This window comes from Erigeron canadensis, chromosome 7, assembly GCF_010389155.1.
Source record: "Erigeron canadensis isolate Cc75 chromosome 7, C_canadensis_v1, whole genome shotgun sequence".
NCBI lineage: Eukaryota > Viridiplantae > Streptophyta > Magnoliopsida > Asterales > Asteraceae > Erigeron > Erigeron canadensis.
In genome coordinates this window covers 13,250,773-13,270,633 of record NC_057767.1, presented here as the reverse complement: position 1 = coordinate 13,270,633, position 19,861 = coordinate 13,250,773, and the positions used below count along the sequence as shown (strand labels likewise).

At 37.1% G+C, this 19,861-nt stretch overlaps 1 protein-coding gene across 1 annotated transcript; it reads right to left on the bottom strand.

Moving 5' to 3' along the window:
• Positions 1 to 3,074: 3,074 nt before the first annotated feature.
• On the bottom strand, positions 3,075 to 7,714 carry LOC122607312 (activating signal cointegrator 1). Its single transcript, XM_043780264.1, has 4 exons — positions 7,444 to 7,714; positions 5,139 to 5,777; positions 4,616 to 4,714; positions 3,075 to 3,496 (listed from the first exon to the last, which is right to left on the bottom strand). Exons 1-4 carry the CDS (start codon positions 7,588 to 7,590, stop codon positions 3,218 to 3,220), a joined length of 1,164 nt encoding a protein of 387 aa, XP_043636199.1. The 5' UTR covers positions 7,591 to 7,714; the 3' UTR covers positions 3,075 to 3,217.
• Between the last annotated feature and the right edge of the window lie 12,147 nt (positions 7,715 to 19,861).

The window sequence follows — 19,861 nt, the reverse complement described above, 5'->3', positions numbered from 1 at the left end:
TATTGGTTTTAAACTATCTGAATTTATTTTCTAGAAGACATTTTTCATTTTACTTGTATTAACTTTTCAATGTTATAATATTGATCAGGGTAACCTTTTACCCAAAAGACTAAATACGCTTTATGTGAAGTTTGATCAATTACCTCACAAAGTGAAACACTTTTGTGAAAAGTCACTTACCAATCCTTGTAAAAAGGGGTGCATGTTGGCTTATACTATCATTAATCGCACGATATGACGACGATAATCTCTGATAAAAAATAACCGATAACAATTTTTATTAGGTTGTTAAAATGCATAATTTGTCAAGTTTTACATGATCATATTCTTACACTTGCTTTCATAATCCTCCATCTACCTTTTTACTTATTTTGTTTCCATTTATTAAACTTTATTTTTCAATTTTATTTTTTCCACCGACCCTCTATAAGACATAATATATTATATTTGGTTTTAAACCATCTGAATTTATTTTCTAGAAGACATTTTTTCATATATGAACTTTTCTTTTACTTTTAATGTATTTTGAAATCTTTTGTTGTCATTTTTTGTAATAATAATAATTTTTTCAAAATTTTGATAGTATGTTATTACATAATGTATACTAACGTGATAGTAGCGGGGACGCTTGAGATATATATGCTTATTTATTCCAAAAGATTAGTTGGAAACTTTTATCTTTTCAATTTTTTTATTGTCCGATGTTTTACTGCTATGGAATTATTTTTGTTTGACTTTTTATTTAAAATATATATATATATGTTTTAATTATTTTTTAATTATTAATATTTTGTTTCATATTATTAATTTTTATTTTTATAGGATTTGTATAATTTTTTTTTAACAAATCAAAACAATATACTTACTTTCCTCATTAAAGAGATCAATGTCATATGAGTTATTCCAACTGTATTATCGTTTTGCAAACATGTTATAAACTTTACATTTACCACACATAATAAATGTGATGTCTCTCGGAGTAACGCCCAGGTGACATACCTTGTGTATATATATATATATCGTGCGTGGATTTCCGTTCGCTACATTATTTTGGCAATATTAGTCTTTGCCGTGAAATACTTTCGATAGTTGTCCTCATCTTTGAAAAAAAATAGTGAAAAACACTAACAATGGTTAACATACGTTATTTGTTTGGGCGTGAGTAGCAATAACAGATGCAAACCAAGTCTTTTTCTCTAAAAAGGAGTTTGGTCTTTTTTTGCTAACGGCTGTTAACGATCGTTAGATGTTATTTGAATGTCTAACAACAATTAAAAAAGCTGCTGCAAATCAGGTTCATTTCTCTAACGAGCGTTGGAATATATAACATTTGTGTTAAATTGGTATTGTATATCGGTCGCCCAATTCAACAAAAGAGCGTGAGTTTTTTTTTTGTTTTACGTTTTCTTCTTTGCCTTATACACTTAACTAAAATTGTCGTTATATCAGTATTTTTTTTTGCTTTTTACGAATTATTGTACAATGGTTTCCAGGTTCATTTATTTTTTATTTTCTACAAGTTCATTTATTTTTTATTTTCTACAATCTTTTATGCAAATAAAACAAGATTGTCTACAAAAATATATTTTTAGAAAAAATCCTATGTGTCAAGCTTGAATCGTTTCCTACCAATATTGATAAAAGTACATGATGTCATATATATTTTATTTTTTTCTTTCTTATTTACACATTCTCAATAAATAAATTGCTTCTATGTTTTTATTTGTGACTTTTTACATTTTAATTCTAAAAATCATTGGTTATATGTCTTTAACTATAAATTTGCATATTATAAACAAATATCATGTTAAGACATATCTTGCCAAGAATTTCTTAGTTTAATTTACACACTTGTATTTTTAAGTTTTACTCTTTGTTGTAGTCTCTATATTTGTTTGTGCTAATGTTTTTTCTTTTCTGAAAACTTCTCCCGAATCGACAAAAAATTTCGAGCACGTCTGGTCAAAGTATATCTTGTCTTTACCACGAGCCTTTTTCAAGCTAATTTTTTTTAACATTTGCACATATTTGCGGGTGTATAAACAATAACTAAAACATTCGTTTTTTTAAAATCTAGACCATTTTAGTGAAACTCTAGGTTAATAACTTTATAGAGTTTTGCATATTAAATTATATATTTATCAACAACTCAAATAATATATTACTTATTTTTTTGTAAAAGTTTTATAAAATAACCGAATAGAATCCGGGTTGATTAGTTATTAACTTGTATGGTATTTTCCATTTCTTTTTTATGTTTCATTTGTTTGTTTTACGTTTTTATTTGCCTAATACATCTAACTCAAATTGTCATTATTTCTGTTTTTTTGTTTTTTTTATGTTGCTTTTTACAATTTTGTACAACGGTTTCCGCGTTCATTTATCTTTTATTTTCTACAATAATTTATATGGTATTTTTCCATTTCATTTTATGCTTCGCGTATAATAGTATAACGTCAGTGCATTTTATTTCTTTTTTTTTCCTCGTTTTGTCACATATCAATTGTTTTTTTTACAATTATTATTAATCGTGTATAGTTCTACATGATTAACATTCATTTTTTTTTTTACCTTCTCAACTATTCAGTGTGATTGATCAGACAAGTACCAAGACTTTCGGTAGACTTCTTTCATTTCCGAATTTGCTTGTTTTTTTCCTCGTTTTGTCACATATCAATTGTTTTTTTTACAATTATTATTAATCGTGTATAGTTCTACATGATTAACATTCATTTTTTTTTTACCTTCTCAACTATTCACACAATTGATCTTGTAAATAATTGTTATATCTTTGTATACGACAATACATTTTCAAACACAAGTTAAATAAGAAACAAACTAAGATATCTCCCGCATATATAAGTTTTCGAAAGGCAATCTTATGTCTCCCGGGGCTAACACCCGAGTAGCGTAACTAGTTTGTCATAAATATTGACCAATTCCGGGTGTGATGAAAATGAAAACCTGAATTACAACTAGGGGCTAACATTTTAATAGACTAGACCAACAAATAGGCTAATGTCAGTGCCTGTGCCTGCTCATTTCGTCTCGTCCTAAATGTCGAAGAATATATAGCATGAGAAGCACACATCAACATCCAATTATGAATAAAATGTAACATGGCATTACGGAACAATCTATCTGTTCTAGTATGCGTAACTAAACAATCATTCAGATCCGGAAAATATTTTTACAGTTGGTCACCAAATAACTCATATCAGAAGCTGCTGATATCCAAATGGTCATGGTGTTTTAGTTCACTGGAGTCATGCTGCACCCTACCACTAATTTCCAAGCACATACGAGTGGATAATCCCTTTTTCACATGATCCGCCTTCCCATTGCCATTTTTCTTGCTGGGGCCAGGGTCGATGAAAATTGGTTTTATATCAAGGGTCGGATTAGGCTTGATGCGGTTCACTTCTCGTTCACTAGCAGGTTTCAGCAAGATACTATTTTCCAATTGTTCTGAGGCTTCATCTCCATTCAAAAGAACCTGCAATGAGGTTCTAACATTTCAAAACAAGCAATAATATAGAAAGCTAGCAGTTTGACAATCTTCACAAGCACCTGCCCTAAGGATGCCAATTTTTTTCCTTTAACAGGTCACATTGGTGAAGTTTTTACTAACAGACTTTTAGGCTTTCGGCCTAGCATTAGCAAGGTGATACTAAGGTTTCCCTCAACCAATTCAAGTCCCGCTAACACAAAGTTGTAAAGTAGAATATATGTTTTTGCCATTCAATAAAAAGGGCAGATTAAGAAGAAAAGAAAAAGCAATTATGAAGTAGGTCAAGTATGTTGAAAGTCACACAAAGTGTATTTAGAAACAGGCAAACTCATAAACGAGCCGAGTCGAGCCCGATCTTGGCAGTGCTCGAGCTTGAGATCGTTTTAGAAGCTCGAGTTCGTTCGAACCCTAATGTTTAAACTCGAGCTCGGCTTGTGATGTATTAAGAAAGCTCGAGCTCGACTCGAGATCGGCTCGTTGTCAAAAAAAAAAAAATAAACTAAACAAATTCAAGCTTGACTCGAGCTCGAGCTCGATAAGTAATCAAAAGTAAGTTCGATTATTTGAAGCTCGTGAAAAATGCTCGTTTAGGCTCGACTCGATTACTATTTGAAAGCTCGATTAATATTATATGTATGTATATATATAAATAATATATATTTTTATATTAAAATATGAAAACTCGTTTAGGCTCGCGAGCTTAATGCCTTAATCGAGTTATGTGTTCGAAGCTCGAGCTCGATTACTAAACGAGTCAATAGCTAAGCTCAAACTCGTATAGGCTCGGCTCAAAACTAGCTTTTTACGAATCGAATTCAACTAGGTATCGAGCAGGCTTGACTCATTTACACCTCTAATTTCCACACAGTTAAAACTTGTGATGTTTAAGTCCAGATGAAAGATAGCGACACACAAATACTACCTACATTTAGAAGATATTCAAGGGGAAAGGGACTAAGAGGATGCATAAAGAAATGACAAAAGTAAACAAGTCAATGAGGTCTTGGTCTAATGGTCCAAAAGGGGAGGGGGGAGGCTTTGACTCTTTGGGGGTCCCAGGATTAACAACTACCATTTTCCGATTAAAAAAAAGGTCAAAAGTACCTTACGCCCTACTAAATCAAAAGATATGACAACTTTGCTGCGGTTAGCACGTTCAGCCTCCTCAAGTTCCTCTTTTCTCTTCTCCAGAAGTTCCTTTTCCTGTGTGCCAGTATGAGCTAAAAATTAAAGCAATCACATACCAGTTTATATTTAGTAGTGGCCACTTCAAACCACTTATGAGTTAGGAGTCAGATTACGTTTCATCTCTAACAGGTCAAACGACAGATATACTAGGAAGCCAGATCAAATGGGGTCAGACAGCTTAAAAGTTCTCCATGTCTTTTAAATTCATACAACATTGAAGCCTTTTAGATCATTTTATTATAAACAAGGCGACAACTAGAGTGATAATAATAATTGACATCATATTTGATATAAGATCTTTTTAGGACAGAAGGTGTTTTATGTCGGCTCAACCAAGATATACCAAAAACTACTGGTTTTAATCATATTACGCAACCAGCCACAGCTGCTCTTGTTGCCACCATTATAATAAGATAAAAAAAACTAACAAGCAATATACCTCCGTTGACAGCCAACTATTCCCTTCAATCTCATAGTAATCGCTTTGATCATCTATCACAATTGTACGTGCAGCAGAGTTTCTGTCATAATCAACAAGCCTTTTTGCATAAGCTTCGGCTGCGGCATCGGCATCAGATACAGGACCCGCTTCTTCCTCTAGTCCAGCATATGTGCTGCCTTCTCTCAGCACTAAGGCCCCACAAAAACTACAAGGTCCCTCTCCTTCCTGTTCGCACACAATCTTTCCACAAGACAAACAATTACTCACAAGTCTATGCCTGCGGGCTTCACATGAACACGGTTGTCCCTTAGGAAATATGATAGACCCTTTCGAAGCCTCTGCAAGAGATATCGCTTTACCAGATTTCTTCTTTTTTGACTTACTTTGGAATCCTGTTTCTTGATTTTGTGGTTGTGTGATCTGAGCTGGGACATTTTTGGAAGTGGTCACAGTATTCTCTTTTGGTGGTTTTACTGCTTTTCTAGTCATGTTAATAGTCTCTTTTGCTGGTGGTTTGACGTACTCGCGTAATTGGTTAGTAGGACCATCGCGAGATGTGGTGATAGTGTCTGTATAACCTCTTCGTCTCAAATATTCATAGATCACAGGTCCACCGGCTTCCTCACCAACTATATTCTGTATATGTTAAGAGAAAGACAATACATGATATGATTTCAACAGTCTATACCATTCTTTTCAAGTATGCATTTAGATTTTCATCCTACTTTGGATTATAAATGGGTCTATAATTACATATATTAAACACAGAAGATGATGGTTGAGCAGCCGTGAAGATAGGTATTTTGAGAAGTTAAAGTATGTTTTCTGTCTTATAAACAATCTTCAGTCAATGCATGGACACCTGAAAGTACCTTGTATAATACGGTGGTGTTTGCCTAAAGGTTACTTATGCTTATTAGTTTTTTCATAAACAGCCAAGTTTTTTTTTCCAATAAAACAGCTTATCAGCCTAAATAAGCTATTTTTGAGGAGCTTGAGAAAGGGAGCTTTTCAGCAAGTGATTATTAAAGGGAAAGCTTATAAGAAAAACCATTTATTAAGAATCCCGGCAACGACCATGGAAGCCAACAATAATACTACAGATGATTATAAATCTAACACTTTCGCTTCCAAAAAGCTAGTAAACAAGACCAATGACAGAATCTTCTCAAGTCATCTTATTAAAAATGAAACACACATGTGAAAATAAATTTCGATTTATGTTCCCATAGAGCAGAAATTAAAAAATTCATGTCAAAAATAATTGAATCTAACACTCAAGACAAAATTACTCCGCAGAGTAAGCTAAAACCATGTCTCCGTCAAAATATAAAAAGAATCCCCCACACCAGATAATACGAAGTATTAGAAGTTGGGATAGTATTTAGAAGGCATATAAGGAAAAAAAGTGTTTTCTATGTCTTAAGTCTTAACTACATGAACATTCTCTTCCTGCAATCACTATCATGAATATTTGACCTAAAAAAAAAAAGGGAAGAGTTTGTCACCAAAAGATGGCAGCAATAACAATCAACTAACTTAGCTCCTTCCGTTCTATAATTATTGTCTACAAATTACAAGCACAGATCCGCAATTTCGTATTCCGGCATTGCCAATCCCAACTCAATCATGAAGAAATCAAATGAAACATCTCGCCTACTCCTAACTAACAGTAATGCATATTAAAGAGTCTATACGGAATTCAATACCAATACGGGAAACCATAAGGCTCCGTTTGGTTGTAGAAAATGTTTTATGGTTTTCTATTTTTAATTTTCTAAAAAATGAAAAGGGTTTTTATTTTCTAGAAAACAAATAAAAATTTTGAAAACGAGTTTTAATTAGAAAACTAGAAAATATGTTAGGGATGTGAGAGAAAGGGAGGGGAGAAATGGAAAATGAAAATGGAAAACACGGAAAAAATGTTTTCAACTTTTCCATTGAAAAGTGGAAAACATTGTTTTCTATTTTCTTGAAAAAATATTCTTAGAAAACTATGATTAGAACGCGTTTTCTATTTTTCATGTTTTTTTAGAAAACAAGGGTGTTGTTTTCGACGACCAAACGCACCCTAACATTTTTATTTTTTTATTTTTGAACAGCATATCTACTCTACTCCCAAACCCTTACCAAGTGAGCTAACTCCACGTTGGGGAAACTAGAAAGATATTTAATTTCAACTAAACCACCAACTAAATATAGATACAAATAAAATTAGGTTAAAAATTATAATGGCAAGAAACATAAAAAATTAGAATAGCATGGAGTAAAAAAAAAAAGAGAGAGAGAGAAAGAGAAATACATCAAGGTATTCTTTGGCATCAAGGGGTGGAGCAAAGTCACAATAAGAAACAAGCCCAGATATTAAATCTTCATCTAAATCCAAACCTTGTGTTTTCTTACAAATATCTAGTAATGCCTTTTCTAACCATTCTCCTGCCGTTTCCATCTTCTTCTTTCTAGTAAACGAGTTGTGATGCCGATCGAGACAGAGGTGGGGGGATATCGAATTGAAAGAGGTGTAGAGCGGACGACAAATGGGGGTGTTTGGCTGTCGGTTAATAATGTCTTTAGATTTTCGGAGGGTTTGATTCGATCCGTGGGACTAAAGCTAGGTATATATATTTTTACATAAATATGATTAGATAACTATCAATACGAGAAAACATATGAAAATTAACTTTATATAAATATTGATTTCAATTTATTTATTTATTTTTTTTTCAAATTTACTTAAATATAAAATTTTCAACAAAGTATATAATTTGAAAAATACATACAAATTCATCAACAAAGACCATTTTTGAACATTTTGATTTTTTTTGGGTTGTTCCATTCCGAAACAATCCATACATGCACAACATAGAGTCATAGATAATGGTTAACATGTGTTAGCTTAAGATTTTTAAGATGAACTAATGTGGTCTTATTTTTTGTTGTTGAAGAAGAAGCCAAAAAGAACCTATAATGGAAAACAAACTAAATTAAAAGAGATAATAATAACAATAACATAAGAATTAAATGTCAAATAATAATACTGGTGATTAAATATGAAAAAGTATATAAATAAATAAATAAAACCTTTTTGGTAGTCGATCGTAGGTTTTTTTTTTTTCTGCCGTAGGTTTTTTTTATGTGTTGAGAATATGTGAGGGTTTTTCTAGGTTATATATACAGATAAATAATTTTGAGAGACTTTTAAAGATAAAACGAGTTTTTAGTTAATAATAAGGTCGGACATTTATTAAATTAACCTAAAGGGAAATAATTTGTACCATGGGCAGTACAAATTATATGTACAGTAGGGGACTATTTTTGTAATTTTATATCAATGACCCACTTTTACTTCTATCACATCTCTAAATATATTATAGATTGTAACCCATTCGTCTCCCGACTCATGGCCAAACTTCACATTCATGGCCTAATAATCCAACTCATACATCTCTTCTTTCTAATTCTTTATTTTTTTTTTCAAATGACAAACCAAATTTCATTATCATCATTCCCTTTCATTTCTCATGCTCCAATTTTTTTTTTTTCAAAGCAAGTATTATTATGCTCTGTTCCATTTTGTCTCTTTTACAAACTAATTTACTAGTTTGCTAAGTCGTGAGTTGCAACCACATATATTTGGTTTTGTTTTCTTCTTAGTTCTTTTAACATGCTTGATGACATATCCCTCCAGCGGTACGCATGACCTGACACAGTGATATGAAGGGTCGTCCGTAACGAAGGCTTAGGCAGATAAATGAAAAGGATAAGTATCATTCCCCTATGAATTCGACATTTGGCCTTATCATCTCCAGCTGATAATTAGGGAAATTTTATCCCTGGCCCAAGACTTAGGAAACCCTAAGCGACCTACTTGTTCTCCAAGAACACTTCCCCCTATAAAAGGAGGATCGTAAGACCCACTAAAGGCATCCAATTCAGTACACTCGATCACATATAGGTCGCTAAAAGAACTCAATTGGCGTAAAGAGATTAACTCTACCTTTTGGGAACCACCAATAAACGACCATAATCACCCATCGTCTCCCATTGTTTTAACCTCGGTTCGGTGTACAAACATTTGACGCCATCCGTAGGACCTCATACTAAGATCCCAAAACCACTTTAGATTCTGTTTTTTGTATCGAATCGAGAAAAATGGCCGAGGTTCCACCAGGATTTGGGCAAAGTTCCCAGCAAACAACCGGGAACGAGCCCACTGGAAACTCTCCACCCAGATCTGGGCCAACGGTTGAAACACCAATCAGTGGCGAACAACAAACTAATCGTTGGACTGGTGAAGACACTGAGCGCCCAGGCCAAACACCAGGGGACAATGAGGGTTCACGCGAGGATCTCCATCTAGGACCCCGCAATTATTCGATCCAGACTATATTATTTGAAATTATAATCACATTAATCATACCATTAGATATCTCCGAAACGTCGGGGCACTCGGCGGCGTCACCAGGACGTTGAATTTCGACGATGAAACAAAAGATGACTATGATACCTCTCCAAGGAGACCCCGACGATCCCCTCGAATCCCAAGATCCCGAGTCAGAACCGAATACGGGTTCGGACTAGGAAGTGAGGGCCTTCGAACCTGAACACCCCCGCATCGGACACAGCCGGAAGAAACCGAGGCCTCGAGGCAAGAAAATGCAGCCTCCGGAGCCAGCGCCCAGACTAATGTTCCCCTAGGACCCACAGGACCTGGGGGCCAATACTCCAATGTACCTCAATCAGGATCTATCCCAGGAGGACCCAACGCAATGAACAGTTCCCCCTCCGGACTTAATGCCCCATCTGGAGGTTACCAAGGACCTTCGGGTGAAACCTTTCAAGGACCTTCGGGCCAAAGCCATCAAGGACCTACTGGTCAAAGTCACCCAGGACCTCTCGGCCATACCCCCCCCCCCCCCCCACGGATCTGTAGGACAGGGCTATCAAATGCCTCCAAGCCAAGGCTTTGGGAACATGAGCGGACCTGGAGCACAACAATACTCCTCACAGCAATACGGTACGGATGAGCGTCCATTTTGTGATAAAAACCCCTAAGGAAAGGCTTCATTTCTATGCTTAAATGAGTTATCATTCCGAAACTATTGGTACTTAATGAGTAATGTGTTTATGCAGGTTCACGGAAGATGCGAGAGAGGGTAAATGACATCAAGTGACTCAAGAAGGAAGCCTTTGAAGTTACAAGACACAAGAAAGTGATTCGGGAGCTAAACGAAGAAGCGAAAGCTGCAGCAGGAGCCACCAGCGCCGCTGGCCATCAAGAACTAGCGTTGCTCTTCTATCACCAGCGCCGCTAGCCCATTAAAGCCCAGGACCAGCGCCGCTGGTAAGCCCACCAGCATCGCTGGTCAGCCCAGTTCAGCAACCGACTTTCACCTCTATTTAAGCCGAATTAACCCTCAAAACCCTAAGAGAGAGTCGATTCAGCAACCCTAGCCGCCCAACAACAACCCTAGATCGACTTTGCAGGTTCCAAGGAGGTTTTGGAGCTTCTAACACCTTCCGATCTTCACTCTTGGTCTAGATCTTTCATCTTTATTTACTTTATATTATCAAACAATGTCTTTTATCTTTACAGACTTTGTTATTCCTTTAATAATGCTAGGCTAGTATGCTGAATACTTGTTTGGATCGATGTGATCATGTAGACGTTTATTGTTTTACTGTGTTTGTTTAGATTCTACTGGAATGTGCTTTACTGTTTATCGTAGATCCATGTTTATTAGTAATTCATGTTGCTATTGGTTTTATATCTGAACGTATTAGTTTAATTCTGATGGTTGTCTATGATCAAACACTGGGACTAATATGCTAGGGCAGAAAACGACTAGTCGGTCTATAACTAGAAGTAAAAAGTAATTCACTTGTAGCCGAGGGATCCAGAACCATAGTAACTAGGATGATTTGAACATGAAGCTTAACAATGCCAGACGCGATCCTTTGACTTGTAACCGAGCACTGTGGTCACCAGAGGGAATTATATCTGGCCATGGCTTAAGAGCCAGATAATTAAAAGATGAATTAGTAACACAAACTTTAGGTCATTAATGCTTAAAACAATGAATCTAGCGAGAATTTGTTTTAAAGGGTAGTGTGAGTCTAGAGACATCACTACTAATTAGGCAAAGTGAATCTAACGAGAATCTGAACTGTGATTAGGTTTCCAACAGACTAACAAACCAGTAGGATAATTTTTGGTCGTACCATGAGATCGGAGATGCCAAACAAGTATTTTAATTTTATTACTGTTATTTGCTTTTCCTCATTTTAATTTGATTTACGTTGTGTCTTCTGACACGGCCTGCCCCGGTAACACCGGATAGATATTGTTAGGTAATAGTTTATTAGGAGTTAGTGACAAACCCCCAAACAAACTAGAATTACATGTACTACTAAATTAGGTAAAGCAACGCGTCCCTGCGAACGATCCTGTAACTTACCACTAGGCTATATTACACTGACCGGGTTCTCTGCTCGTTACGTGTGTTTAGGTTAAATAGTTACTTGTACAACATAAATTTAAAGACAAGAATAAAAACAACACATCAGGTACTAACCTTCAGGAGGAACTTATGGCAATCAGCCAACGGGGCAGGCACAACCTTATCAGTATTATGCATCATAATACACTATGCCGGCCCAGGGGGTTCCACAAGGTATCGGGAGACAGCAGTACACCATGCCAGTCCCCGTCACAGGATCCTATGGCCCACAGGGCTGGGGGGCTCCAGTATATCAAAACGCGCTGGAATTATAAATGGTCGGGGGAAGTGTTGAGAACTCGCCGTTTGTTGCCTGGATACAAAACTATCCCGTTCCGAAGGATCTGAAATATCCTTCCCATCTGGGAACATACAAGGGAAAAAGTGACCCGGACGATTTCTTGGAAGCATTCGAAGGAGCAACAGAGATGAAAGTCTGGAACGTGTCGATTGCATGCAGAAGTATGCACTCGAAGGAGATGCTAGAGAATGGCTGAAGAATGTTACGAAAGGATCCATCATTAGTTTTGATGACCTTAAAGAGAAATTCAGGGCCCGTTTCAGCCAACAGAAGAAACACAAGAAAATCCATATGACTGGCCACGGAATAAAACAGAAAGACGCGGAAGGTTGCATATCATTCATGGACTGATTCACCACTGAAATAGAGGACATCGTAGATCTTCCTGAGTTACAAAGGATATCCGGGCTACTACATGGTCTCCGAAGCAGAGGGCTAATCGAGTTCCTACACAGGGACCTCCCAAAAACATATGAAGCGGTTCAGAAAAGGGCTCACGTATACCTGGATGCTAGAGATACCGCCTCGCAGGGAGACACAAGCCCCACACAAGAAAATGAAACCCCAGCAAGTAGAAAAGGAAAATGGACAAACGAAAGGGAAAAACCGAGATATAGCTCGTATCACAAGGATGACAAAGGATACCTCAAGGTCAATCTTCCGCAACTGCACAAAAGCCCAAAAGAAATACTACTCACCGAGAGTGTCGCAAAGACTTTCCCCACCCCGCCCAGGTTAAGCGGAAAAAACAGGAAAGATCCAGAAAAATATTGCGAGTTCCACAGGGACCATGCCCATGACACGAATGCGTGTTGGCGACTCCGAAAAGCTATAGAAGAAGCGATCAACGAAGGAAAACGCTCGCACTTAGTAAAAAGTGTCAGGCAATAGCAAGGCATGAAGAAAGAGGATGACGTGGATGACAAGAAAAAAGTCCATGATAAAACTATTTATACCATCATGAAGAACAAGCCTGGGGCAGGACATTCGCTCCCAAAGACCTACAGGGGAGACATGAGGAGCATCACGTTTCCTTCAACCTATAACAGCAAAGCCTTCAGAGATCCCCTGGTAATCTCAACACTTCTAGAAATATTAAAGATAAAGGATATTATTGTGGATACAGGAAGCGAATGCAATATGAGAAGGCGTTTTGGAAGTTACACCCTGTGTCACGAATGAACTTAAGAAAATGGAAGCTTCGGTGCAAGGGTATTCCAGAAGCACAACTGAACCACTAGGAAAACTGTCGGTGCAAATGACAATAGGAAGGGGACGTTGGAAACGAAAGGAGATGATCACATTCTTGGTAGTAAGCGGAACATCACCCTTCCAAGCAATCCTAGGGAGACCAGGGATCCAGAAATTTGAAATGATCCCGTCCGTGGTACATGGTATCATCAAATATGAATTGGACGGAGGAGTAGGGACCTTGGTGACAAAGGCAAAGAGGCTATCTGAAGAAGGCCAAGACGGCCCTCATTGGCTCTCATGGAGTGAAGGACCCTACTATGGGCGCTTAGATGGATAGTGATACGTCCAAAGGCAAGCCCCATTTATAAGAACAATTAGTCTTTTTTATTTTATAAAGCCTAGAGGATATGGTATGTAACCTCACTTATATTAGTAAATAAAGGCTTCTTATTTCTCAAAAATATCTTCTCTGAAAACGACGCATATATGCATAGAAAAAGTAAAAATATATACGCATAAAGATACATGTGCATCAAAATGGGGACGCCCATATATTGGAATTCCAAATAGAAGGACCTATAGTCCAAACAAACACCTGTAGACATATCCACATAAAATAGCATGCAAATAGGTGTGCAGTGATAACTGCTTCAAGGGCAGCTCCTAAGCTACAAAAGCGACTACCGAAGTTGCATAATACCTACAAAGCAGCCTATAAGACTGCAATGGTTAGACAGCTCTCAAGCTGCAACATTGTTTCAAAACTAAATAAAACAGCAACTCCTGAGCTGCAAAAGCAAAACTCCATAATATTAACAAAGCAGTCTATAAGACTACAACTATTAGTTATTAACTACAGTTCCAACACTGTAGGCAAAAGGAAATATCCACAAATATTGACAGACATAAAGATAAATTGTTTAAAACAGCATGACAAGCTGTTAGCAAAAGAGGAGTTGTTCAAAGAGGCACATACGCCAAACCAAAGGCACGCAGGCCTTAACCATTCACTGAGGGTCAACAACAGCTTCGGGTTGGATCACATCAGGAACAATCTTAAGCAGGTCTTCAACAACAATGTTGGGGTCAACAACAACCTTCTCTAGATAAGAAAAGACAGCTTCTTTCCATTTCTGGTCGGCTACTTCGAGGTCATGGGAGGCAGTGGCAACAAAATCTCTTCTGCATTGTAAATCACATTTGCCTTCAGCAGCAAACTCCTCCAACACGGTTGACCTCTCATCAGCTCTCTTGGCTGAAGTCATCTCCCCCAACAACTGACCAACCTCATCACTATACAACAAAGACTTGCTCACATAAGGGATCACCTCTGTAATTAACCTGACCCGATCCTGCTTCAAAGAATCAACCTGCTCACGCAACAACCTGCTACCCTCACATTCCTCAACATACTTCTACTGCAACTTCAAAATAGCCTCATCATGAACTACGACATCAGCCTTCAACATATTTATCTGATGTTTCAAATCTTGGACATGTTAGTATATTTTACATGAAATATATATGTACAGAGATGCGGAACATGAAATACGCAAATGAGAAGCATGTCAGTTGCATGCACCAGTACCTTGAAAGCGGAAACAAAACTTAGTCCTAGTAACTTCATCATGGCCTTTCTATAAATGGGGGATGACTATTGTTGGTCCATTCCCAAAAGGAACTGGAGGAGCCAAGTTTTTAATCGTCGCGGTAGATTACTTCACCAAATGGGTGGAAGGAAAACCAGTGGCAAGGATCACCGGAGCATAAGTCAAAAAGTTTGTATGGGAGCAATTAGTATGCAGGTTCAGACTGCCATGGGTCATAGTGCTGGATAATGGAAAGCAATTCGCTCATGATCCTTTCAAATCATGGTGCCAATAGCTAAAAGTGAAGCAAATATTCGTATCAGTAGTGTACCCACAAAGTAATGGCCAGGTGGAACGAATCAATAAGAGTATAGTGATAAGAATAAAGGCAACATTGGGAAGAAAAGGTGGTGATTGGGTTGACCAATTGTCCCATGTTTTATGGGCATATAGGACAATGGAGAAAACAAGCAATGTATGCTCCTTTTAGTCAGACATATGGGACAAAAGCAGTCATACCAGCTGAAATTGGAATGCCGACTTTCCGAATGGAGGAGCTAAGATTGAATCTGAGTCTTATTGAAGAAAGAAGGGAGATAGCGGCAATAAGAGAGGCTAAGTACAAAAAAGAGTTGGAAAAGTATTACAACAAAAGGGTGAAACCGTGTTGGTTCAGAGTAGGAGATTATGTGCTTCGGAACAACAAAGCAAGCAAGATGCAGGACCAAGGAAATATGGGGCTTTCTTGGGAAGGACCATATGAAGTAACAAAAGCTCACCAGAATGGATCATACGAGTTAGCTCACCTCGACGGGGAACCTGTTCCGCGACCTTGGAACGGGATGCATTTCCGTAGGTACTATTTCTAGATTTATATATATGAAATGGACATCGATATATGCTAGAGACTTTATTTGCATCTTTTGTAATTTACAATAGCCGGGGCATTGCCTCATTCGATGCTCCTGTCGTATTAAATGAACATCGACGTAAGCTATAGTGCTTCATCTGAATCTTTTGTAACTTATTATAGCAGAGGCATTGCCTTATCCGATGTTACTACTATGTATTTCCTGTTGAAGTAATGAAATGTTGCACTTTTAGTATTCCAAATACTCAATCATAGCCATTATGGAATTCAAAATTACTTTGAAATTAAGCACATTTCTATAATGCTATACTGCATTCGGGTTAGACCGCCCCAATTTATGGTCTCATCCTATGGAGCCAGGTTGTTCCTAAGGGGATGGCACAAGGTTGAGTGACCTCACAAATTAACTCCGGATTCAGAGGAAAAGTCCTCGAATCACGAAAAGGATAGGTTCCATGGAATGACAAAACCTGGGGACGCCCTGGGAAAACAAATAATGAAACAAAACAAAAAAATTGAGTCGCTCTAGCTCAATAAGTAAAACTCATTACTTGTTATACTTTTTCAACACATGAAAAGGCAAGAACACATAAAGAACAAAATAAGGCATACAACGTAATACTTCATAAAAGATGCAAAAAACAGATAAACACACAAGTAAAAGAGCAACATCCAAGTGGTGCCAACAGGGGCTCACCATTCATAAGTTTAAACATGATAATACTAATAGTGCGAGTAAAGAGAATGGATCATCCAAAAGCATGAGTAAAATACAAACTAAACATACAAGAAACACTTAAGAAGTAGAGAACAATTTGTCATCACAGCTGTTAGAAAGTCCAAGTTTAAGCGCGTCCAAGTATAGCTCGGCAAGAGTAGTCATTTTTTCCACACATGGCAGCTTCAGCGAAGTAATATCAAGAAGAGCATGTTGACACTTAGCAGTTGCTTAAGCATTATGCCCTGGTGCATCTGAAATATCAACTTGAAGAGATGATTGAAGATAACATGTCTTCAGTACACGATGCAATCCTTTTACAAATTCAGGAGCTCTGCGCATTCGGTCCTCCACTAGACCTAACCCATCACTAAACCCCAACGCTTACATTCATCCGCCGAATCACGCTCTCTCTTCAACAAAATACATTTTTCTTCGAGCTAATGAATCAAGGCATTTGACTTTTCATGTTCTAACTCCCATCCCTTTTCCCTCCTAGCTAGCTCAGAACGAGCGTCATTAAGGTCTTTCCTAAGCTTTCCAATAAGGACAGAGGAAGATGCATCAACTTCAGAAGATGGATTAGAGGTAATATCATCAAGTTTAGATCTAGCTCTTTTGACTTTCTTTTTCAAACGCGATTTGTCAGCCTCGAGCTCCTTCACGCAATCATCATAAATAGAGAAGGTATTCTTTTCTACTTCTTTTATTTTCTGTTCTTGAGCCAAAACCTTAAGCAAAGTCGAACACTACAAAACTGTTTTCGTTTGCAAGAATTAAGTAAAGATTCCCAATGCTGCCTCATAGCAGGAACAACAACATTCAATTAGGCCAAAAGACCATTCACATTATCTTGAAGTTCCACATTATTGGTACGCAATAGGCGATTCACTTATGCAGGAGTAGCGAATCGATCCACAACATCTTTACACAAGGAAAGATCCTCATATAACGAACCAGATTTAGCACACCACCTAGGGTCATATCTTTCGTTATAGGTGGAAATATCAACCTCAGTTAAAGGCTCTGATGTGGTATCATTATCATCCACAAAGTTGCTTTCCATATCATCCTTAGTATTTGGATCAACCTCAAAACTATCATCATCACTATCCCCATCACTATCCCTATCAAGGGATGCATCCATCTACAATAGCTAAAAACTACAATTAGTAAGTAGAAAATAACAATATAAGTATTTAAATTAGAACACTCATATACCTTTTTCTGCTGACAACCAGTTCTATTGTGACCTGCTCCTTTACAATAACTACAAGATTTTATTTTCTTTGGTTCCAAAGCCTTCTCTATACTAGATTTCATCCTTGTAGCAATTTTTGGACGACCTTTTGTCTTGACAGGGAGTATGGGATCAGGTATCATAATCTGTTGTGACATATCTTGTGTGACAATGGGTGTAGTAGAATCATCTTCAAAGTCCACCTCGGGTGTATTGTTCTTTCTTGTGTATTGCTCTTCAACAACCTCATCAAGCAATGTATCAAGTCTTTTAATTTCAGTCGGTGAATCTCGACCCTCTTCAGGTGCCTTGTTGAACTTTGCTCTAATGGACCACAAACTCATGAAATTAACTTCTTCGACACCATGGTCATTAAAACCCATCCATCTGCTTCTGGTACTTCCTACATTATAAGTTGCTTTCATTGTCCATCTCGGTATTATGTAGTGATCAGGAATAGATGTTATGAGTTATCTCTTCATAATATATAGTATATGCTTGCACAAAATTCCCGAAGTCTCGAATCTTGTACATGAACAAGTAGCGAAGAAGTCTGAATGAGCTCTGTATTCAACCGTCTTCCAGCTTTCCTTGTTACTTTTCAAGAATTCTACACGATATTTCACCAGATCACCATCTGTGCTTAACTTTTCATGATCGCAATCACTAGTAGCCTTCCATTCTTTCTTGAAAATTTCATAAATATTTCGAGTATAACACGTTGCTGCCATTGCTTCAAATAGATGATCACCGTCCAATGTAGGTTTTGTATTTGAAGTTCTAAAATCCTCATCCTCTTCGGCATTTTTCGCGAACTCACAACCTTTTCATATTGTACAAGAAAATCATTTAACATGGTCTTAGAGTTCACATAGCCATCAAAGAATGAATGAATTCTTTCACTTCTTCCACTAGTTGTCATGCAGGCAAAAAATGTGTCTTTTAAATAAGCCTTTACCCAAAAGTGACACCACTTATACATGTTTCCCAACCAACTCTTATCATCTATGTGATACTTCTCCTTTAACTCCTCCCACCCTTTTTCAAAATCTTCAATATTTTGGATTTTAACCCACGTATTATAAGTATCTTGAAAATCGTCATATTGAGTACGTAATGGTCGAAGATGTTCCAAAACATGATTTCGAATATGCCAAGCATAATAACGATGCCTTGTTTTAGGAAATACCTTTGCAATTGCTTTACCCATGGCCAAATCTTGGTCAGTAATTATTGAAAAGGGTGAGGAATCATGCATAAATTTCAAAAATTGTTTAAACAGCCATGTGAATGTTGACTCGGTCTCATTTTACAACAACACGCCTCCAAATAAAATAGTTCGGTTGTGGTGGTTAACTCCAACAAATGGAGCAAATGGTAAGCTAAATTTATTTGTCTTGTAATTCACGTCAAAAACAACAACGTCACCAAACTGATTAAAAGATGATTGTGACCTACCGTCAGCCCAAAACACACTTATAAATGTTCCATCAACATTTAAGTCCAGTGCAAAGTAAAAATCTTAATCTGTTGCGGCTTTCTCTTGAAAATGCATGATTATTCCATGACACTCTTTGCCTAAGTTAGTTTTTCTCTCACCATTAATAATCGAAGAACACTAAACTCGTGTGAGCTTGTCCTCTTGGTCACCTTTATACACATTCACTATTTTGGTGATCTCACTAGGTCTCACACTTGTTTTTGACAACAAAGTTACAAGATCACGACATTCTTTGGTACGATGAAATACCTTGTGAGATCATTGTCGTGGCGCTCTTGATGGGTCGTCTAAAGGATAATTGTGATCATCAAGGAATTTGTCGACAACCCAAGTTCCTAGTATTGACAAAGTCAATTGTAGCGTAGCCTTACGTCCTGTTCTCTTAATGTGTAACACTCGTGAGTTGACCATTTAAGCTTTCGAGTCAAAATAAATTTGCCAATAAATATGACCTCGTAATTTGGTGTAACCTCGTATTTGAGTCGGCCTCGTTTTTTAGTGGCCGCATCGTTTTTGGTACGGTCTAAGTAAGATGACTTCGTAAGAAAACCCTCTATTTTACCCTACATATAAATAGTCTTATTCTTTCACAAACCCCTCATTCCCCCAACTTAGCCTCCAAGCAAAACACACACATACCATTTGCTACCCCATTTTGCTACCACACCATACTACGTCACTTTACATCAAGTTTTAATGAAATCCAACCTTACTTTTGTTTAGATTTTGTGTCAAAAACTGAGTTTCTACCATCGTAACATCATTACAAACATCTATTTTGGTCAGATTTAATGTAAGAATCAAAA